Genomic DNA, 24398 nt, shown 5'->3' on the forward strand with positions numbered 1-24398 from the left:
CCTAAATCACATACTTTATTTTATTGCATTGATATTTGCAATTGAAGAATGAATTGATATGCTTGTTCTATTGATTTATAGATAGCAGGTATTAGACGAGTAATCTTGTGACAGAAGTGCCTGATAGTGGCGGGATCGCCACGAGCACATTGCACGATGTCACAAGATAGTGTATTGGCGAAAGTGCCAAAGTCTGTCACCGGATGATTGGCTATCGATGTGGATAGAATTGTAGCTTCTTCTATTACTGGTGATCGGTACCGTATCGATGTGGATAGAATCGTAACTTCTTCTATTACTGATGATCAATATCATATCGATGTGGATAGAATCGGAGTTTCTTCTATTACTGGTGATCGATACTATATGGATGTGGATAGAATCAGAGCTTCTTCTATTACTGGTGATCGATACCATATCGATGTGGATAGAATCGGAAATTCTTCTATTACTGGTGATCGATATGGAATGCCAACTTCTGGAAACCGGGATCCCTAAACTAGGATTGAGTCTAGTCTGAATTGTAAAGTTACGAGCATTGTCGACAGTCTGATATTGATTATGTTTCAGATTTTGATACATATTACTGTTATCTGTTACATGCTTTATATTTGTTTATATGATTGCATGTATACATAGTTTATACTGATAATATAATTCTCACCGGAGTTATCCGGCTGTTGTCTTGTTTGTATGTGTGCATGACAACAGGTGGGACAGGATCAGGGTCAAGAAGAGAACGAGGCTGGACTAGATAGCGTGGAGATCTGGGCTCAGAATTAAATTAGGATTCAACACTGATATGTAGTTGGACCTAGTTGAATTATTATAGACAATACAAGATTTGTATGTTTATGTTTAATATGTATTTCAGATCGATTTACATTACGTTTCCGCTTTTTATTTTAAAAAAAAATTTTAGACCCTGTTTTATAATTGATTAAATAGTCTCAATGATGATTAAGAACATGATTAGCGTCCGGGTCCCCACACTAGGCTTGAAGGAATTCATGGGTTGTTAAAGCTAGGGTGTAGAGTTTTTGTGCAGAAAATTTCAGTAGTTGTTTAGGCTTTTCTATGGGTTCTAAATGGAATGATTTGGGTTGCATAGGGTATGGTTAGGTTTTAATAAGCTATTGTTCAAGTTTGGTAAGGTTTTGTTAAGTTTTGACTCGATTCGGGTTAAAACCGGAACGTACGTTTAAGTTTTAAAACGAATTAGAAAATTAGTCAAGGAGCTTAAGTTTAAGTCTAAGAAATATTTATAGATGTATTTTATGGTGTTATGTTATGTTTGGACGGATTTGGGTCGTTTTAAGGTCTAAAGATAAATTGAGAAAGTTAGGGTTTCATGGGCAAACGGTCCATTTTACACATGAAAAATGTTAGACGTCCTAGCAGTGCCCTGAATGCTATAATGAATGTTAAAATATTTATTTTAAATGTTTATGAAATTTTATGATGAAACGTTAATGCTAAAAAACGTGTTATATTTATATATATATATAAGTGATGAAAATGATGAAAGATTGAAGGAGGTGACTTGATTGTGACATAAAAGGATATGATTGGGGATATTGGCTGGAAAAGACCCAGAGAGAGCCCGTTTACGGGAGAAGGCCCCAAAGGGAGCCCAACGATCGTATTTCTATCGAAATGATATGATGATATGTAAGGTCAAGGCTCAGTTGACGGGTGAGAGTTTCATTGATGTCATCGCCGCCTGGTACGTACCATGGTTATCGTAGATGGATCCATCGAACTATAGATGAAACGAAGTCACAATTAGCGATCTGAATTCAATAAAAAGGAAAATGTATACATATATGGTGAATGGAAAAAGTTTATGATGAAAGGAAAAATGTTTAAAGTTTATGCATATTCATGAAAAACTATTTTTAGTAAAAGTATTTTATTGATGCATGTGATTGTATATGTACTACTTGTTACTATGATTAAGGTTTGCTGAGTCATTAGACTCACTAGGTGTGATCGATGCAGGTGAACATGAGTTTGATAGAGAACTTGATGATTGATGAAACGTCTACTAGTTTTTAAAAGTGCGGAAATATTTTTTTTTTTAAAGTTCGCAATTACAAAATAACATATAACATAATCGTAATTATTTGTCCATAAAAGTAGTGTATTTTAAAAATGACTAACGTCATCCGTGATCAACGTAAATGTAAATGTGTAAAAAGCGTAATATCACCAATGTATAAAAAAAAACTGTTTACTTCCTCTCAAAACTCATAACTCAATATGCAGAAAAACATGCGGTCCTCGAGTTATGTCACCGCACCAGGGCTACCTACTCAGAGTTCAGCACATCCTATCTCCTGCTCAAAATGCTCACCTGCATCACACACGCCTAGTGAGTCTAAAGACTCAACACACCTGTACCAGTAATAACAAGTACATATACGTAGCACACAACAGTGAAAAATAGCATAATCAACATACATTTCATGTCTGCAGTAAAAATCATATACGTAAACGTGTCCTGTCAAAACATGGTAATGATCATAGCATGTAACATCATATCAGCATATACGTGTTAAATTTCTTAATTTGAATTCCGTTCATTAGCTGTGACTTTCGTATAATCATGTCACTCGATGGATCCATCTACGTGTAACCGTGGTACCCGACGGCGAGAATAATCAGCGACAGAATTACCCGCCCACTGAGTCCCGACCTACATTTCATCGTGTCATCGTTTAATCGTATTAGTAACAACTAAATCACTTCCTTCAAAAACGTGTCATCATATTCATCACTTAAATAAAAGCATACATATACATAATTTTTTATTCAAACCAAGCATGCACCGTAATTATCATAACTTCATAAAAATCATAAACGTGATGCATAAACGTTTAAAATATCATAAATTTGTACTCAGGGCGCTGTCATGACCAAAATCTCACCCCGAGTGTCTGGTAAATGTTATGCATGTGATATGAATTATGTTATGCATGTCATGCGATTTTCGAAAATTTATGCATGTTGCTATGTTATGCTCAAACGGCCCACACTTGGTGAGTGACAACCATATCACTCACTTCTTACAATCTTTTCACAGATAAACCCGATGATCAACTCGAAGAAGAGGAGTCAGACCAGTTTTGGGGCTGGTGAAATTTCGAGATTTTAGTTCAAGTTTAAGTTTAAATTTAGTTGTAATGTTTCCGCATTTATTCTGTCGTTTTTCAGTTATTTCGTTGTAAAGACAATTATGTTTTTGTTGAAAATTATGATATAAACTGGTTTCAGTTTACACTAAACTACGAGGCTTGTTGTTTTCGATTGAGTGATTGTTAAATAACGTCGGTGTCGACTAACCCCGATTCCGGGACGTAACAGATTTGAATTGATATATGATTTGGGATCGTATTTGGGTAGAGAGTTAAAATAAGATTATGAATATCTATTTTATTAGTAGTTCTTTTAAATCTCTGAAAAATATTTACAAAAGTACGTATCTTTTTTATACATACAAAAATACATTTGAGTGGACCATGAATTTGAAATATCTTACCAATTTCTTCCTTTTTCCCCTCTCTCTCTCTAAATTCGATATACACGTGAATTTACAATCCACCAATTTCAAAAACAAATAAAAAAAATATACAGTCTTATATATGACCAAGGCAAAAATTTTTGTGAGACGGTATCATGGGTCGTATTTGTGAGACAGATCTCTTATTTGGGTCATCCATGAAAAAGTATTACTTTTTATGCTAAGAGTATTACTTTTTATTGTAAATATGGATAAAATTGACCCGTCTCATAAATTAAAATCCGTGAGACAGTATCGCATGAAACCCACTCTATCACCAAATGTGAATAATCACTCATCTAATCTATTTGACCACGTCAACCTGAACGCCCAAGCCGATATTTTTTTTAAAAAAAATATTCACACAATCACATGCCATCAAAGGGAATTGGGCAACAGCCTTGGCCCACCCCCACATGTCATGTCATTTTTTAAAAAAATTTAATTTTTTAAAAAATTCATATATTTTAATATAATTTTTTAAAAAACAAAATTTTTCATCGTTGAATTTTGAAAAACAAAAATTAAAATTTTGAGCAGTTATTTAACAACTAATTAACGATTGAGTGTGTCTCATGTGAGACCGTCTCACGGATCTTAATATGTGAGACGGGTCAACCCTACCCATATTCACAATAAAAAGTAATACTCTTAGCATAAAAAGTAATACTTTTTCATGAATGACCCAAATAAGAGACCCGTCTCACAAATACGACCCGTGAGACCGTCTCACACAAGTTTTTGCCTTAACGATTACTCTATATCATAATATTCATCACATTCCACAAATTATTTTAAAATTGAAACAAATTACTCTATATCATAAATCATTCCAAAAATCTTCTCTATACTATTTTCATCATCACAATTTTATTTTTAAAATTTATTTCTAAAATCCTATTTTGATTCTAAATGCATGAAAATTATCGATATTTGTTTAGAAATTTCGTGAATTATCCAATAACGCAACAAAAATTCAAAAATTTCAGCAAATTATCCATATTTTTTGTACTTTCCAAATTTTCCATATACTCCGTCCATATCCATCAAATTATATATCCATTTGATATGAATTTAATTCACATTGTAAACTATGAATGAACTTTTTCATATTTTATTTAAAATTAGTAAATTGATGTTATGAATGATAGAGAAATGAAATCAATTCAATTAAAATATTAATATATACGTAATAGCAATTTCAAATTGATTATTGATAAATTAAATTTAAAACGTAATATATAATTTAAAAAGATACATTGGATGAAACCGATGAGCGATTTTCCTCGTGGAGTCATCTTATTACATTGACAGTCTGTTCACTCGCTGTCGGACTTCTGAGTTATGTCGACCATTACTTTACTTTAAATTCAGTTTTACTTTATCAACTTAAGACGCCCACATTATTCAAATATAATATAAATTTTACTAAAAAAAAAATTTTGTTTTTATCATTATTAAGTTTGGTATTATTTTTTTTTATGCACGATAAAATCGTTTCACGGATCAATTTTATGAGATAAATTTCTTATTCAACTTCAGCAATGAAATATATTACTTTTTATGTCTAAAATATTATTTTTCAAAATGGATATAAATCAGATCAATATATTTCATAGATATAAATATATGAGGTGTCATCTAATAAGAGACTGACTATACATACAATGTAATATTTACTTAAGTATAACCGAACTTTTATTTTTACATTAATCGATAGATAAACTTTGTATTATATATTTAATAAGGATTTTATAAAATGGCCTAGTGCAAACAACTACGATAAATTTTAGCCTTAAAAATTCAACTTTTAACAATAGCTTCAATCATATTAAGCTTTAATAATATATTTTAGATATAACCAAAATTTAGCCTTAATTCCTTTCAACCATTTGTCATTGAACACAAAGATACAAGATTATTAAAATCTAAAACTTTTATATAAATTTTTAAAAACATGTAAAATGGAATATTATAATATTTACAACATATTAATAATTCAAATTATTTGAAACCATCGACAATTTTTTTTAGAAAAAGTAATAAATTAAGAACTACTCCTATTTTACAATATAGGATAGTAGTGTGGAGTCCAAATTTCTCTAACTTAATAAAATATGACAAAAACTTTTGTGAGACGGTCTCACGGATCATATTTTGTGAGACAAATCTCTTATTTGTGTTATTCATGAAAAAACATTACTTTTTATACTAAGAATATTACTTTTTATTTTGAATATCGGTATTGTTGACCCGTCTCACAGATAAAGATTCGTGAGATCGTCTCATAAAAGACCTACTCTAATAATATTTAATAAATATTTTTAGTTAAACTGCGAAATGTTTTGGTGGACTCAAATATTTTTACAATTTGTTGGAGTTCAGAAAGTTTCCAATTTATTTTTAGTGAAATTCAATTTATAATGTTTTTTCTTGAATTGTGCGAAACTTTCGTCTCTTCCTCGTCCTTGGTCAAAATCATGAATGCCTATATTTCAGATTTTGTCGGTTGGAGAATTTTTTTTGCTTAATTTTATGGAAAAATTAAATGCTTAAATTTCATAATTTAAAGATGACTATTTTTGCGGTGTAGCGACATTTTTATATTTTATTTTACTGGTATAAAGTATGTGTGAAACGTAGATATCAATTATATATAATAAAAAATGTAAAGTTTGACGATAAAACTATAATTAAAAGACAAAAAATTGTGTGAGACGGTCTCACGGGTCGTATTTTGTGAGACGGATCTTTATTTGGGTTATCCATGAAAAAGTATTACTTTTTATGCTAAGAGTATTACTTTTTATTGTGAATATTGGTAGGGTTGACTCTTCTCACATATTAGGATCTGTGAGACGATCTCACATTAGACTCACTCTAAGTAAAAATTACAAACGGTATCATGATTTTAATTTCAAAAGAAACACTTATTTCTTTTGGGATTGCATATTTGCACAATATAGTAGCTGTACTTCTACTCTAGAGTTCAAGGAAATACTTTTGAATAAAATGACAAACTTCTCAATTTTCTACCTAAAATTTCGATAAACCGAATTTAAAATCGGTTATGTTTAATCATTTTTTATAGCTATTTTGGTCAGTTCGGCTTTTGTAAAATTAAATCGGTTAAATCAACTTTAGGTATATTTGGTTCGGTGGTAAACGAATAGATCAATTGCACAACCCTAACCACTCGTACAAGTAAAAACTTGGAAGTTATCCTAGTGAAATGAGATTGATAAAATTTGAAGTCCTAGAAGTTGAATAGTAACGATCGTTTTTTTTTAATAAATATGAAGACTCTAATTTTACTTAGACTTTACCCCCTTTATTCACCAAAAGCTAGTTTAAGCTCCTTAACTTATATAATTTTTTTTTCAAAATTATCTTAGAAACCCCTTTTAGATAGGTGACTTTATTACACCTATCGAGCATGCCCAAAGACATAAAGTTACACAAGGTTTCAAACATATATACCATAAATAAAAGTTTTTTTTATCCCATCATGCTTCCGTATCATAAACTAAATATTTTACTTCTTTGATCGGAATGTTTTCGAGTCGTATCTACTTGATTCTACATACTGCTTCTCACATCCTAACCATGCATTCATAATAGATATTTCTTGAAGTGTCTCTTCAACAACACTAAGCATAACCCTGCATCGTTTTCTACTTCATGGTGTATAGTAAATAACTATAATCTGAAAATAATACATGAGAGGGGCAGAAAGCCTTGGTTCTTTTAATTAAACATACAAAATATTATTACATAGTAATCTCTCGTAGACGAGGAGCTTGTTTAGCTACTTATTGTAGTTGGAATTACAACACACATAAACCGAGAGAAAATATTACAAATTGTATTTTGAAAGAAAATGAAGATGTTGAATTATACATTCTCCTTCCTTCTGTCTTGGTATTTACAGAAGATCTGAAACTCCTACTTCAAACTTGTGAATTACTTTGCTTGCCAATTGTGACCGAAAACATGTTGTGATAGGTGGTCTTCTTTAACCACTAGTTAGTTTTTCGTCCTTTTGTGATGGTTTAGTGGTCCTTTCTCAACTATTGGAATGATTGGATCATATACTTTCTTTACTTTTGTCAGGAAATATTTTGTTTTTGTATGGTCCCTAAAGAAAACGTGACTTTTGTGGCCATTTGGACTTATCTCCGGATTATGTTTTCAGTCATATCTGGGCCGAAAACCTTTCCCGAATTTTGGCTCTTTCTGGTTCAGATATTTTGGGCAGATTCTTTCTGAACATCTTCTCACGTGTGCCATGTTACAGAATTTTGACGAGTTTCTTTACTCCCCGGTAGCTTGCTATTCTACAAAACTTGTAGTTTTCTGTAACATGGCACACGTGAGAAACTTGAAGTTTGACGATTTCTACAAAACTTGTAGTTTTTCATGTCATAGTATTTAATAGAAAAAATCTATTTACAGAATTTTGATAAAACTTAAATGGAAACTTGAACCTTAGCTTCTATTTTTCGTTGCTTTTACATGAATTTGAGTGAATAAGATGCTTTGTAGATATTATGGGATGATTTTCTTTAGGATTGGATCGATTTTGGAAAGAAATATGAAGAGCTGATGTTGGTTCGGCCAATCTTGCGCGAGGAGTGAGAGGGATTCTCGCCTTTCTGATTATGTGCTATGCGCCTTGTATTTAAAGGAGACGGGCGCCGAGGTGCCTGTATCACACTCCTTTAATTGTTGGGAAGTATAAGTAGGCATTGGGGCACCGAGGATACGGCGCTTAGGCACTGCTTTTGCGCAATATTATTTTTAAATTTCATGCCTGAATCTATGCACTGAGGCGCCTATCTCGCGCAAATATTCATAAAATCGGTGTTGCGACGCAGCTTGTTCGGCATTGAGGCACTAGTTATTCACAATTCTTGATAAATTACATGCTCGGGCGCCTTGAGTCACGGAACTTGTTTACTGTCTACAAAAATAAAATTTTAATATTAATGCTTGACCACAACATGCCAAAATAAATATAAAATATATAAATAAAATTACTCAAAAACAATCAAAATAAAAAAAATAAATGATACGAATTTTGGTTGCCTCCCAAAAAGCACTTAGTTTATAGTCCTTAGCTTGATTATCTATTGATGGCTCACTCAATGAAAAGTTTCGTATGTTCCTCACTTCATTACCAAATTAGTGCTTCAACTGTTGACCATTGACTTGGAAAGTTCTTCAGTCATTACACTTTAGCTCAAATGCTCCAGAGGGATGCACCATCTCCGCAGTGAATGGTCCTAACCATCTCGAATTAAATTTAACGAAAATAGCTTCAGACGAGAATTAAATAATAATATTTGTTTTCCAGCCTTGAACTCTCTATTCAAGATTTTCCTATCGTGCCATTTTTCTTCTACTCTTTGTAAATCTTAGCATTTTCATAAGCATCATTCCGAAATTCTTTCAAATCACTCAACTGCGGCAGTCTTTGTTCACCAGAAGCTTTCATACCAAAGTTGAGTTTCTTTACATCCCAAAAATCTTTATTCTCTAGTTCCACATGTAGATGACATGCTTTCCCAAAAACCAATTTATAAGGAGACACCAAATATGTGTCTTGAAAGTAGTCATATTTTCCGCAGTTCATTATCCAACTTGATCGTCCAATTCTTCCAGTTACTTTTTACAGTATTTTCCAAGATTTTCTTGATCTCCCAGCTGGATATTTCTGCTTATCCATTTGATTTTGGATGATACCCAAGTGTCTCCTTATGCTCACATTTATTATTTAAATAATACGCACCTTCATCACTCAATATGACTTTTGGTGTCCCAAACCTGGTGAAATATTCTTATGCACAAATTTAATTACAACACGAGCATCGTTAGTACAGGTGGAAATTGCTTCCACCTATTTTGAAACATAATCAACAATAAGATAAATATAAATTGGCCAAAAGAAGGGGATAAAGGTCTCATAAAGTCAACGCCCCAAACGTCAAAAAAAGTTTAACCTCAAAAATATTTTTTTGTTGTAATTTGTGATGCCTAGAAATATTTCCTACACTTTGGCATCTATCACTTGATATCACGAAAGTAAAACTATCTTTAAATAAATTATGCGAATAGAAACCAGATTGTTATACCTTGGCAGCAAATCTTGACGTTCCAAAATATCACCATACGATGCAGACTGGCATTACTCCATAATTTCTTGTGCCTATTTTTCTTCCATGCATCCCCTAATTAGTTGGTCAACGCATCTCTTGAAAACATAATGGTCATCCCACAAATAAAACTTTTCATCGTGAAAGAACTTTTTTCTCTAATGGTTGTTCAAGTCTGGAGGAAGAACACCACAAGAAATGAAGTTAGATATATCGGCAAGCCATGGGAGTTTAGAAGTTAGCTATATTATCAAACCATGGGAGCTTAACATTTATCTCAAAAAGTTGTTCGTTAGAAAATGTTTCTTTTATGATTTATTCTTCCTTTTTATCCTCCAACTCTAATCGAGATAAATGGTCTGCCACTTGATTTTCGCTTCACCTTATGACCATCGTGGAGTTGGTAAATGAATCAAAGTGCATCGCTAGTATGTAGAACATATATGTTGTCCCGGGTCAACAGACTAATGGTGTACAACTATAACTGTAGATTAATCAACCAGATAAGTGATAAACATTCAAAAAGTCCGATGGAGGATTTTTCAGTACAATCATCATATGATGACCCATCTGTATGTTTGGACATCTCGGACTCATACAAATGAAACATATCGTTAACATTACATATGTTAGTCTCGAGCTCGAGCGATCTTTATCCTTATTTGAGGCGGCTGAATCGATTAGAACAAGTTTAGAATATATAGTACGCATCTAATGAATTTCATGATCAATGTTACTTGTCAACTCATGGTTCTGTAGTAAATTCAAGAACTTTCTATACAACTTGTATTAGCATACAGATAAATTAAATGTCATAATTGGATAAAAACAAAAAATATTATTTAAATAAAGATTGGTTTTAAATAAGAATTAATAAATCTCAAACCACGTGTGAGAACCGCAAAAAAAAAGAGATGTATTTTTTTTATTATTACAGACATGTATAGGATATTATTTTCGAATTCTTTGTATTATTAGAAATAAAAAGAAATTCGAAAATATTGAATAATACATGATGTTCAAAAATATCCCAAGCCAATAATTACACGAAATTCAAAAATCCAGTGCAGGATATACAATGAATTTTTGAAATTTGGAGGAAATATTGTATACGAGGCAATGTGTCAACTTAATTGGAAAAAATATATTGCATATAAGGAAGTTTTCTCGATAAGAAAGCTGACAAAATTTCAGTACAATACATATACATTGCGAACCTGTGCAAGGAATCAGTCTACATTCGTCCTCCCTATTCAAGCCTTAAATTCGAAAATTAGGGCTGCTAAATTTCGAATTTTGGACATGTTTTATTTAGGAATAATAATCTTGCGTATATGGAAATATTATCCCGTAATTATGGAAGGTGTATCAATCTAATTATGATAAGATTTTTATCCCGCGCCTATAAATAGGAGGCCCCATAACTCGAAATTCACACCAATTCCAGCCGCAAAATTTCGAATTCTTGCTCTCCCCACTCTTCCCCACAATTTCGAAATTTGGTTTTTATATCTATCAAGGAGCGAAGCGCTGCAGAAGTCTAGGTCCGGGCGTGAAGTCGAATTCTGTCTTCTTCCCTAGTCATGTTTTTCGAAGCATATCACACGTAAGTGGGGCTTGTTTTAAATCCTTAATTTCGATTATGTGTTTTCTTGTTTCCGAAAAATTCGGTCGAGCACCGTCATTCTGTTTCTACGTTTTTTTGTGCGATTTTGGTACGTTTACGTGTTGGCACTGTGAGGATTACTGAAAATATGTGTGAATCCCAACATATGGCCCTTCACGGTGGGACATAACCGTTTTATGGCCCCGTCCTCTTAGAGGATTAAAAATTAGGGACTGATATCAGTAAACCATAGAAAGTGAAAAAATCACAGTGTTGTTATGATATGAATATGATGATACAATATGAAAAGCATGATATGTTTATGTGTTATTTTCGAAAATTGTGTGAATATTTTTATGTTGTGCACGAACGGCCTCCGCTTACTGAGTGACGACTATATCACTCACTCCCCTTACTCTACCATGCCCAGATAAATCAGAAGAACAGGTCGAGGAAGAGGAACAAGACCAGTTTTGGGCTGGTGAAATCGAGAATTTTAATTAGTTCGTCAATTCGTAGTTTATTTATTGTAAACGCTTCCGCATGTTTCTATTTTATCGAGTTGTAAAGACAGTGAACTTTTGGAAAATTTATGATAATAAACTGGTTTTGGTTTATACTGTACTACGAGGCTGATTGTTTTTCGATCGTGTGGTTTTTAAATAACGTCGGTGTCATAACCCCGGTCCCGAGGCGTGACACCACGAGTTGATTTGTTGAACATTTACTTTACCAAACTGTTTTCTTTCTATGTTAAATGCTTCTGATGTAAATAGGGGTGATATAATTTTAAAAAAAATGAGAAGCTTGTTACTCATGATAATATAATAAAAAAAAAAATTGAGAAGCTTGTTACTCATGAATTATCTTTGATAAATATCAACAGTAATTTTTAAATTTCTATAACCAATAACATTTGTAGACTCATCCTGTCATCCATTTTAAAAGTAACTTGTCTTTAAATTTAGAGTAGGTCTCTTGTGAGACGGTCTTACGAATCTTTATCTGTGAGACGGGTGAACACTATCGATATTCACAATAAAAAGTAATACTCTTAGCATAAAGTAATACCTTTTCATGGATGACCCAAATAAGAGATTCTTCTTACAAAATACGATCCATGAGATCGTCTCACACAAATTTTTGTCTTAGATTTATTATGTTGCCATAATCTCTTAACTATTATATCTAAGTTGCTATTAATCTCTTAACTATTATATTTGCTAAGTTGCTATTAATCTCTTGACTATTATAATAATTCCATGTAGATTTAACCTTAATTTATTCATACTTTTTATTACAGCATTGTAGAGAGTAACTGAAGACACATTGTATAGTAGAGATTGATTATTACTGTTTTCAGTCAACGCTCTTCCTTCTTCTTCTCTATAACTACTCCCTTGAATTCTCCACACACACACGCACACAAATGGCGGATGCGGCAGTAGAGTTCCTGCTCGAGAATCTGAAGCAGCTGCTGCTCTATCACGCACATTTAATAATCGACTCTAAAACCCAAGTCGAGAACCTCGAAAACGATCTCCGATTGTTCAAAGCCTTTCTCAAGGACTCAACCAAAAAGCGCAAGAAGGACGAAACTCTGCGCGAATTGGTGCGGCAGATCAGAGATGTGGTGTACGAAGCGGAAGATGTAATCGATGCTTTCGTTACTCAGGCTGCGGAGATCAAGTCCAAGAATTATTTTAAGAAAATCCTTTTTACTCCGGCGAAGCTTCTCACTGTTGCTAAGGACGTTGAGGCCATCGGAGCAAAGGTTAAAAATATATATGGCAAGAACAAGATCGACTTTGCTTCTCTGAGTATCGATGGCGGCGTCGCCGATGATAAGATTCCGGAGGAAAAGAAGGTAAAAACATCCATTATTCTTTGCGTATAAATTCATATATCAAACTAGCTAGTTTCGATCTTGTCTTGTGTAGAGCGAATCGCTGACTTTATTTACTTTGGTGTGCCAGAAAGTTTTGAATCGATTACATTTATCATGTTCTAAGTCTACATTTCTGGAAAATTAGCTCCTCTCTTTTTTATTTTTTTAAAAAACATTATTTCATATAACATGTCTTCGCCAATACACTTTATTTTCAAACATTTTATATATATTAAATTAAATATATGTTTTGACATCATTAATATATCAAATTTCCCATCACTTTAGATAATAAATGAAATACCTTATTAAAAAGTTGGTTGGGTGAATGAAAATTGAGGCTATAATCCATAGGTGTCGGAAAAGGATCAAATAAAGAGTAGCGGGGTAGTCTCTAAGTATTGAAATTTGGTTCTTTAAAGTGATATTACACGTGTGGAGGTAGGTTGCAAATCAAAGGCTGTTTTGCTATTCCAACTGTTGCGAGCTTGAATTGCGTACAATGAATGCTGAGCACTAATTTGAAGCTGCCGGACGTTAGTGCACCGAACCGGGCTTTGATCTTAGTTGGTTCCTTGTCTCTCTACCTGTTATACCTCCCAAGTGAAATTCATGTTCTTACGATACGACTGTCTGCTGCCTCTACTAGTTTATCAATATTATGTTTCGAATATAGACGTTGAAGTATGTTACATCGCTTTTGGGAAGGTGTACATTTGTATTTGAAGTATGATCCTATTATGCATCTAGATGCTGTGGGGGGTTTTAATTGGTTGTTTCTGAATTTTGCACAGGATCCCTCAGTCAGGCAAGAAAACATTGTGGGTTTGGAAGATGAGACAGATACTATAATCAAGTATTTGACTGAAGAATCTAAGCAACTAGATGTCATCTCAATTATTGGTATGCCAGGCCTTGGCAAAACGACACTAGCAGGGAAGATCTTTCGCGACCAAAGAATCCAGTACGAATTCCCCACTCGTATATGGGTTTATGTCTCTCAAGAGTTCAGGAAAAGGGATGTGTTTCTCTCCATTCTTAGTAATTTTACGAGGATCACAGATGACATGTATCGCAAAAGTGATCAGGACATAGCAAAGCTTCTTCGTGAGAACCTCGAGAGAGGAAAATATTTCATTGTTATGGATGATGTGTGGACTGCTGCGGCATGGGAAGAGCTTCAGGATGCATTCCCAAAAGCCAATAACATGGGTAAAATCTTGATCACTAGTCGTAACGAGGAAGTTGCTTTCCAAGCTAACCGTGATCGAGAACCCCACAAGCTTCGTCTCCTAACTTCTGAAGAAAGTTGGTTGCTGCTTCGATTAGAAGTATTTGGGAAGCCTGAGTGCCCTTCAGAGTTAGAAGCGCTTGGAAAACTTATAGTTGAACAATGTGGCCGCCTCCCGCTGGCTATAGTTGTGATTGGAGGGACTCTCGTAAAAAAAGCTTCCTCCGGTGACATGGGCGCAAGAAAAAATGCTTGGAAAAAGGTGTCGGAAAGTGTGAATACATATCTCAATGAAGATCAAGACAAACGTATGGAAAAGATTATTGCGTTGAGTTACGACAAATTGCCTTATTATTTAAGATCCTGCTTTCTGTATTTGGGGATGTTCCCCGAAGATTTTGAGATTCCTGTTCGGAAATTGACCCTTATGTGGATCGCAGAGGGATTCATACTACAAAAACCTGGGATAAGCCTAGAGGAAACCGCAGAAGACTATTTAGAAGATCTTATCGGTAGAAACCTGGTAATGGTAGATAAAGTGAACCCCGATGGTAAAATTAAAACATGTCGCATTCATGACATGCTGCGTGAATTCTGCAAAAATGAAGCTGAAAATACAAAAGAAAACTTCTTTCAAGAAATGAAAAGGTCAAGTGGAGGAATTTTCGAGCCTTCAGTTTCTCAAGTTGTAAACTTTCGTCGTCTTTGCATACATTCCAATGTCACAAGCTTTATCTCTACAAAACCTTATGGTCCGCGTATCCGCTCATTTTTGTGTTTCTCCAAAGAAGATATCACACTCCTTCCTGATAACATATGTTCCATCCCTGCAGCATTCAAATTGCTTAGGGTTTTAGAAGGCAAGTCTTTCAAATTCACTAAATTTCCTAGTGACCTTACGAGTCTTGTTCATTTGAGATACCTTGTTCTGTCGAGCAATTTCAAAATCCTTCCCGATTCTATTGCCAAGCTTTGGAACATTCAGACTCTGATAGTTGATACAACATCACGTACACTTGATATCAAAGCTGACATTTGGAAGATGATTCAATTGAGGCATGTAAAGATAAATGCATCAACCACTCTACTGAAGACGTCAAAAACTAGAGAAGGAGAGAAGCTTCAAACTCTGGGTACAATATCACACCTTAGTTGCACAGAAGATTTTTTTGACAGGGCCCGTGGCTTAAAAAAATTGGGTATTCGTGGTCGAATAGACGCACTTCTTGATGCCAAAGGTATGGAAAAGATGGCCAATCTCGATAAATTGAAGTTAGTGAATGATGCATTTCCTCTTCCACCATCTGAAGGCCGATTACCCTCCCTCCCACAACCATACAAATTCCCACCGAAGTTGAGGAGCATCACATTATCCGCCACTTTTTTGGATTGGTCCCACATGCCAACGTTGGGGATGTTGGATACTCTTGAGGTACTCAAGCTGAAAGATAATGCCTTCGAGGGGAGATACTGGGAGGCAGCTGAAGGGGGTTTTCGTCATCTCGAAATCCTACATGTTGAACGAACAAATTTAGTTGTTTGGGTCGCTGCAGGGCATCATTTTCCGAGGCTTAGGTGTCTTGTACTAAGGAACTGCGAGAAGCTTGAAGCAATTCCAGTTGGCCTAGCTGATAGCCTCCAGAAATTGGATTTGAAACGGGTCAGCAAATCGGCCTCAGATTCTGCCAGAAAAATCGAGAAGGTCAAAGAATCCAAGCAGGGAACAGAAACTTCCAAAAGAAATCAATTCAAGCTCTACATTGCTCCTGGAGACGAATGATCTACAGTTTATTACTCTCAAATGTGCTTCCTAGACAGTAAGTAAAATTCTCATTTAACTTGTTTTTAATCATCTTCCCTGTCTAATGTGATATTTGTATTCATGATAATGATAACAAATGCAGGCATGAAAACAAAGAAAATGCTAGAAGCGCGGAGTCGCATTATCCTCGTTCCAATATCTTCTTGTTGTGATTTGTTTTATGTCTTTCCATTGTAATAATTTCACCTTTTGGCCTGACCTTTTGGCCTGCATGTGTATCATGCACATTGTAAGACTCAAGGGCATTCGAAACTTCTGATTGTATCGTTCCAGTATAAACTGTTGTCAAGGGCATTCAATAATTGTGCTTCGAAAAATTCTGATTGTATCGTTCAAGTATCATGCACGTTGTAAGAATTCGAAACTTCTGATTGTATCGTTCCAGTATAAACTGTTGTCAAGGGCATTCAATAACTATTCTTTTCCAAGGTTCCAAATATTAAGTAATCAGTCATTAAATATATTTAATCTGAACTAGGAAATGGATCGTGCAACGCAGGTGAGAGAATTTACACATGAACTTAATTATTTTCTCAGCATGTTCAGTCTCAGTTATTGTACTTTCTTGGANATCACGATTTTAGCCCATTAGATTTAGTATTACCTATAGACTATAGAAGAGCGGGCTAAATTTGTAAAAACACAATTCATTCTTAAGACAAATTCAAACTTTTCGAATAAATAAAAATGACAATAATTTATTTTAAAATTCATAAGAATCACTTGTACTGCTTCAACTTGAAAAAATTCGCATGTTTTCATGGTTTTTTTTTTTTTTTTAAATCTTAACTACTTTATTTTTAGTTGTATAATAGAATAATTATGTGTTGGTTGTTTATTAAGTTAAGCTCAAAATTAAAATGATCAGTTAAAGTTTTGGCTATTAGGCTTTAGTATATCTAATAGGTTGTGAGTTTTTAATGTGTAGAGACATATGTGTTATTTTGTTTTTATGATGTACTAAAATAGAAATATCGGAAGATAATGATAGACATTATCTATATATGGGTCATGGTCCCCAGATCATGCGACATCACGTTTCCTATTCTTTTCTCTATTAAGAAAATAGCTTAGAAGAGGAAACTAAAAGATTATCTCAAGGAAAAGAGCTCGTAGATGTAGAAGCTCAAGACACAGTATAAAGAATTCAGAATCATGGCTTCAGATATGCTTCCAGTTAAATTTTCAGTTAAATTCTTCATGATCTAGCATGATGAATTCTGTGGTTTATAGATTTCCCCCAATAAGTGGTATCAGGGCCATTCATGCTTGAATAATTGAGATTTGCTTAAATTTTTTGGATATTATTTGGTTACAGATCTAGAAAAGAAAATTATGTTTAAAATTTTTTTTATATGACTTCAGAGTTGGAAAATTTTTTTGTTGAAACAAATATTTTAAAGTTTCAGTTTTGGTAAAGATATTTTGATTGAAAATTTTAAGGTTTCGGTATAAGACTTCGATTTTTCGTCGAGTTTTTGTTCAACGAAAAAAATATTTTTAAGTAAATCGAAATTTGGGTTAAAATTTTTCACTAAAATCGACATAGGGCGTGTCTACAGTGCCCAAACAGACGTAGACGCGCACAGACTCCTTTTCGGGCCCCCCGAACACCCAGGACTGTCTAGGCAGTTGCGGTCGCGCAATTTTGGGTCGCCCCCGCACACCCAAGACATTTTGGGCAGTAAAAAAAATTCCGGAAAATCCATATTGCGAGTGCTAGGGCGCTCGAAATCGCGTCCCCGCGCACCCAAGACATTTTGGGCAGTAGCAGGTGCGCTGGGACGCGATTTCGAGCGCCCTAGCACTCGCAATATGGATTTTTTAGAATTTTTTTACAGTTAATGTTTATTCAGTTTAAGGTTAAATATTTAATTGTTCAAATAATGATAAGGTTATATGTATTTTAAAATATATTGAGTGAAAATAAAATGTCACCAAAGTGACATGTTTTATGGAAATTAATTTGTTTTGAAATGAAAAAGGATTTGTATATGTGATTTATATAGATATCGATCGACCCGAAAGAAGATTGATATTTAATATAATTACATATGCACTTGTGGTGGTAAACATATAAGGTCTAGAAAATTCGAATTATGTAACCTGACTGCATGCAATCTAGAATTTTACTAAAATATGTTGTTAATTATTTTTAAAGCTTTAAATGCATGATTATTGCATGGAAATGTGTTTTATTTCATGGTTTATTAAGATTTAATGCATTAGGGCTTTTAGTAGTATTTCGCGCTCAAACGAAGAACGGAGACTGAGGACAGTTAAGGAAAAATATTTTTATTAAATAATTATTTTTAATTATTTAATATATGGTGTAATTAAGGGTGATTTTCGAAAATGGAATTTGTAGGGTATTTTTACTCGTCAGATCATATTTTAAATCGTTACGCGAATTTTAGCAAGTCGAGAGACTTTTTGAGGGTTCGGACAATATTTTCAAAAGCGTACCTAAATGAAATATTTTTCGGGAGTGTTTTTGGACTCGATGAGACTATTTTATTGCATAATGGATTTAAAATCCTTTTAAACCTCATTATTTTTAATTAAAGATCCATTAGCACTTAATATTATACCTAAACCCTACAACCAGACCCTAAACCTCCCACCCTAGCTTCGGCCGCCCCCTTCTCATTGCAGCAGCAGCTTTTCGAGAGATTCATCAACTTTTCCTGTTGGTTTCTCTCAAGTTTTTTCAAATGATCTCTTCCCTGTATATCCGGTGCACGTTCTACGCGATTATCTCTAAGTTTTCGAGCGTAAATATGCAAAGGCACGTCAAATTCCTTTCTTTTCTTATCGATCACACTATATTATGTATTTTGAATGGTATTTGCATGTTATAACATGAATATGGCTGCACGCACGGTTTATGAATGTTTTTTCTTGGTTTTTCATGGATATGTTGGACTTTAATCCCTCTCACTCGCGTTTTTCTTGCATGGTCGAAGGGGCTGCCGGATCTTTGAGGTTTAGGAGTCATTTTACAGCAGGTTTCAAGCATTTCTAAGGGCTATATCAGATCGGAACCGAGGTAGGGTAAGGGCCGATGGTATTTCCTTGGTGTTAGGGTTTGAAGTGCTAGGTCGGATGAACGAGGGAAGACCACCATGGATGGATCGTTCTGGGTGCTGGTTCAGGTCGTCTTGGGTCTGTGTCAGGGCTAGGAACGGTCCATGGTCTGGTGGTAGAAGGGGCTAGGCTTGGATCAAAGCTTGAGGACAAGTTAGGTCACGTTTTGGGCAAGTTTGAGTGATCCAGGTCACAAGGGCTGTAGGCATGGGGTAGGTTGGGTCGTCAGGTACACATGGGTCTGGTCATAGTCTTAGAAGGGTTAACCAAGTTCTGGAAGCGTCGATTTCGGGTCTAGATCGAACCATTTCTTCTGACTCTTTTTCAAATTCGATAAAGGTTGGTTGATCGTATATTTCATTATAGTTCTATGATTCAGAGTATCCTTTCCTATTTGATCCCTTCTTTTGTCCCTTCCAGGCGATTGGAAAGACAAATTGCCTATCTTTTCTTTCATCTTGGGAGAAATACGATCGGAAAGAGCTAATTCAAACCCCTCCGGTAAAATAAGAACAGCCCCTACATTCTAGGAATTCGTTGAGAGTTAGAATATATTCGTGTCTTTTGATGTAAAAGGTTGATAGATGGAGATAAACATTTGGTTAAAATATCCAAATCTCTTCGTTCTTGATTAAACGAGCAAATCGGTGTTTTACAACCAATCACAAGTTTCAGAGGCGAATTGAAAGCTAAGCAGTGGGATCATGATTTTCCTACCCCCAGAGGGAAAGATACTTCCCTTTTGGGCCGGTTGTGGGCGAGGAGGGAATGGGAACTTGATGAGTCGATCCACCTTCACGTCTTGATTTTACTGCTATATCGGATCCCAAATTGACGGGTTAGTGTGAGCTTATCTCCAAATCACTGGTATGGCTATCGAAATCGTGAGGAACAGGGGAGGATACACGTTACACCGTGATAAAAGGCAAACGATTCAATAGATTGGTATGAATTTTTGAAAGATTACTACTATAAGAATTTTCAAATTCAATTTCTTTGTTTTTAAGTACGTACGTAATTCAACAAGAAATTTCCTTACCTGCCCAATTTCTAATGAATCAAGAAAACCATTTCTCAGACTGATATATATGAGTAGTTCAGATGGCTCAACCTGAAGGAGTTCGGGGGTACTACTGACTCTTTTGTGGCGAAGGGTTGGATACGATCACTGGAGTTGAACTTCCAGTACTTAGAGATGAGAGACGGCGACAGGGTCAGGTGCGCCACGTACATGTTGAGGGACGACACATCTCTCTTGTGGGAGGGAGCAGCTCACGGGGTAGATTTGGCTACCCTTACTTAGAATCAGTTCAAAGACATATTCTACAACAAGTACTTTCCAGCAAATGTCCAGAGAGTTTATGAGTCTCCGACATGGAGATCTATCTATGGCTGAGTTTATCCGGAGGTTTGATAGGGACTGTCACTTTGTGCCCCTTGTAGCGAGAGATGCGGCAGAGAAGTTGAGGCATTTTATGGATGGTCTCAGACTCAGTATTCGTCGAGACGTTATGTTGATGAGACCGGCTACCTATGATGCTGCCATTGCCTGTGCTCTTCATGTAGAACAGGGCCTCAGGGATATTGACGCCGAGATGCAGCGGAAGAGGAATCAGGCCCAACAGAGCTCGCAGCCACAGAAGAAAAAGTTCACCGGGCTACTAAGGCATTAGGTGCAGCAGAAGCCTCAAGGACAGTTCAAGAAGCTCGGACAGCAGAGGCCATCGTAGGCTCCAGGGGCTCCTAAGCCGGAGGAGAGTCAGCCTTGCAAGCAGTGCAATAGGTTCCACTACGACAAGTGTATGTGGGGGACCTTCACGTGCTTTATATGCAAGAAAGAGGGCCACAAAGCAGCTGATTGCCCTAGGAACAAGGGCCCAATTACTGGCAGGGCCTATGTGAAGCATGCCGAGGAGGCGGAGGTTGAGTCAGACTCGACACTGATCACCGGTAACCCTTATGTTTAAAATTTTTATTTATCGCCTCGATTGCATGGGATATTATGCAATTCGTTGGAATTATTTTTGGGATTGAGAACTTAAAATAAAATAGGTTGCATGTTCTAATAGGTGGACTTAAGGATTGAACTGATTTAATTAAGATCTTTAAGGACCAAAATGCAATAACCGAATTACAGGGACCTAATTGTAAAATTCGAAAGTCGCGAGGTTGTTTCGCATTTTTCGAAATTTTGGGATTAAATTAATAATTTTCGAAAATTTTGGAGCCTAAATTGAGTAGATTCGAATTTTTAGGGGGTTAGAATGCAATTTTCAAAAAAAAAAGAATGACTAAATTGTAGAAAATTCGAAAATTTGAAGGTGAAATTGCAATTTTTGAAAATTTCTAAGGGCAAATTTTGTAATTTTCGAGGGCTTCTAGGACTAAATTGGAGATTTTCGAACATTTTGGGTTAATCAATGATAGAAAATTTCTTAAGTTTCAACACGATCAGATTTGATGGTATGTTCTGTCACAGGAAGGATATATATTTCAGGTGTAGACACGTATGCACTATTGGATTCCGGAGCTACACATTCATTTATATCCAAGTCATTTGTCAAGCGACTAGAAATCATACCAGAAGCTTTGGATTTGGGATTCAGGGTTTCGATTATGTCCGGATATCAGATGTTTACCTCGTAGATAGTGAAGAGGTTGGAGCTTCGGTTACAGAAAAATACGGTGCAGGCAGATTTGATTTTGCTACCGTTGTCGTAGTTCGACATTATTCTGGGTATGGTGTGAGACACCATGATCTAACTAACGTTACTTACGTAGATTATGAGTAGTAAATCAACTCATAATATAATTATAATTGGAAATAGATTTGAAATAGTCTATTCAAATAGAAATAAACTAGACAAGTTGAAAATACGCTTAAAAACGATTGAAAACAAAAACAATATTTGCAGCTTTCTCAATTTGAACAAATTATGCTTCTCAAAATTGCCTTTTTCTTCATCAATGTTCCGCAATCTATAGTAGCGTTAAAGATGAAACATGTGGTGTCATGGATTTCTCAAAATTGCCTTTTCTTCGTCTTAGAATCCGCTTCAGATTATACAGGATTGTTATATTTTCATAACTCACTCTCCAATGAAATAATCTTGTAATTTCTGAATAATTTTATATTATTTTAAAAAAAAAACCCTGAAAACTTGGTCTTAGCCACGAGTTTTATTCGATTCCAGAATTTTTTTTACTAATTAATGTGAACTTTCATAATCAATAATTGATATTTTTCTATTCTAGATGAGGTGAAATTCACTGCACGTAGTGTAGCTAAATATTAGCCTTTGGAATCTCTAAGATGTGGTGTGACCTTTTAGAAGATATATGGAACCCATTGAGGATCAAGCCATGAAAAAATTACAAGATTCCCACAATAACAAAAATTGATTCACTTTTGACTTTTCTCGTATGTTAGACTTCATATTTCAAATCGTGCTATATTTTTCTCAAACAATATTTGTACCAATTATTAAAAATTAAATAAACTAAAGAACATATATAGATAAATAAAATATAATTAATAATTGATAAAAACATTTTATTCATCTTTTTTTAAAAAAATAAATCGACTGTAAATTGTATTGCAAGAAAGATAAATAATTAAAACAATATATTGATTTTTTAAATTAAAAAATAGATGAATTTAATATTTTATAAATGATTAATTATATTTTATTAATCCATGATGTTTATTACGTTTAATTTTTAATATTTGTGCAAATGAGATTTGTTTAAACAAAATGTAGCACGATTTAGAGCATAATCTGCTCGAAGTTGTTAGCATTCTTGTTTAATTTCATTGCTACTTTTATTGAAACCCAGCTTTTAGCACTTTCACTTTTAAGAAAACTTAATAGCACTTTTAATTATACTAAAACTTTTAAATTCCTTTATTTTATTCAAATTCTTTTTTTTTTTTTCAAATAACCAAATATTTTCAATGATTTGTGACGAAGTTATGACTGGTTTGATGGATTTGGATGTCAGTATTCGTGTTGGGTTTTCATTGCCAATTTGACGGCTTTGGAAGTCGGCCTTCGGGTCGGGATGCCTCTGCTAATTTGACGGCTTTGGACGTCGGCCTTTGGGTCGAGGTACCTCTGCCAACTTGACTGTTGACGACGTATCGAAGTCGGCTTTCGAGTCCGGATGCATTGCCAAACTTGGATTCTTGTATGTTTGATTAAACGCCTGTGACTGATGATTGCAAAAGGTTCCGACCCGCACTTCATAAAAGTATTTCTGAGGATTTTTAATTGATGATTTGAGGTTAAGGAAGATCTAAGGAAAATGTTGAATGTTGATGCTATGGATAATGTGGTTCATGTTTGAGGTTAAAGTGATGATATTTCATGAGTTTTATTATGGCACTTTTGAAAATGTATGTGTGCTCAAGTGTTATTTTAATATGAAAAAGGATTATGTTATTATAAAAATTTGAAATGAGGAAAAAAATAATTATGTTAAAATTTTGAAGAAAATGTTTAATGAATGTACTATTTTTATTATATGGTATTCGTTATGTCCGAAGGGACTTGCTGAGTTTCTAGGTCAATAGTTTTCATCGATGCAGGTATAGATGACCGAGTTAGTGCTGACCGACGAGTATGGATGCGGTTCATGTTAGGAAGCACTTAATCAAGTCATTTTAGTATTTCTGTATTTAGGTTTGAGTTTATGAATTATTAAAAATTTGAATTATTGCTTCTAGGTGAGATGTTATTTTATAATATGGTGAAATTGTCAAATGATAGATTGTTTTGAGGATTTTTATTCTTGAGGGTGACGATGAAAATTTTTATTTTATGGTTTATGAAGGTATTCTAAAATTTGAAAGTTAGTTAATATTATTTACAAGTTTATAAAAAAAAAATCGCATGTTTTTAAGAAATGTTTTAGGATGTTTCATTTTGGATATATAAAAAATAGGATTTGGAATTGGATTTGAAAATTAAAAAAAATTCTTATATTAAAATTTTTTTTTTCTTATTTTTAAATTTTTTATTAATAATATTTCTATAAATATTCATAT

General features: G+C 34.4%; 1 protein-coding gene across 1 annotated transcript; it reads left to right on the top strand.

The window, feature by feature from the left end:
* Nucleotides 1–12641: 12641 nt before the first annotated feature.
* On the top strand, nt 12642–16581 carry LOC140986064 (putative late blight resistance protein homolog R1A-10). The gene is made up of 3 exons (XM_073454026.1): nt 12642–13190; nt 14006–16259; nt 16347–16581. Exons 1-2 carry the CDS (start codon nt 12753–12755, stop codon nt 16220–16222), a joined length of 2655 nt encoding a protein of 884 aa, XP_073310127.1. The 5' UTR covers nt 12642–12752; the 3' UTR covers nt 16223–16259; nt 16347–16581.
* The last annotated feature ends 7817 nt before the right edge of the window (nt 16582–24398 follow it).

Source organism: Primulina huaijiensis, chromosome 10 (genome assembly GCF_012295235.1).
Source record: "Primulina huaijiensis isolate GDHJ02 chromosome 10, ASM1229523v2, whole genome shotgun sequence".
In the NCBI taxonomy this organism is placed as follows: domain Eukaryota; kingdom Viridiplantae; phylum Streptophyta; class Magnoliopsida; order Lamiales; family Gesneriaceae; genus Primulina; species Primulina huaijiensis.

Coding starts and splice junctions, on each gene's coding strand:
- LOC140986064 (XM_073454026.1), top strand. CDS start 12,753: ATGGCGGATGCGGCAGTAGAGTTCCTGCTCGAGAATCTGAAGCAGCTG. Junction 13,191..14,005: donor AGATTCCGGAGGAAAAGAAG/GTAAAAACATCC, acceptor AATTTTGCACAG/GATCCCTCAGTCAGGCAAGA.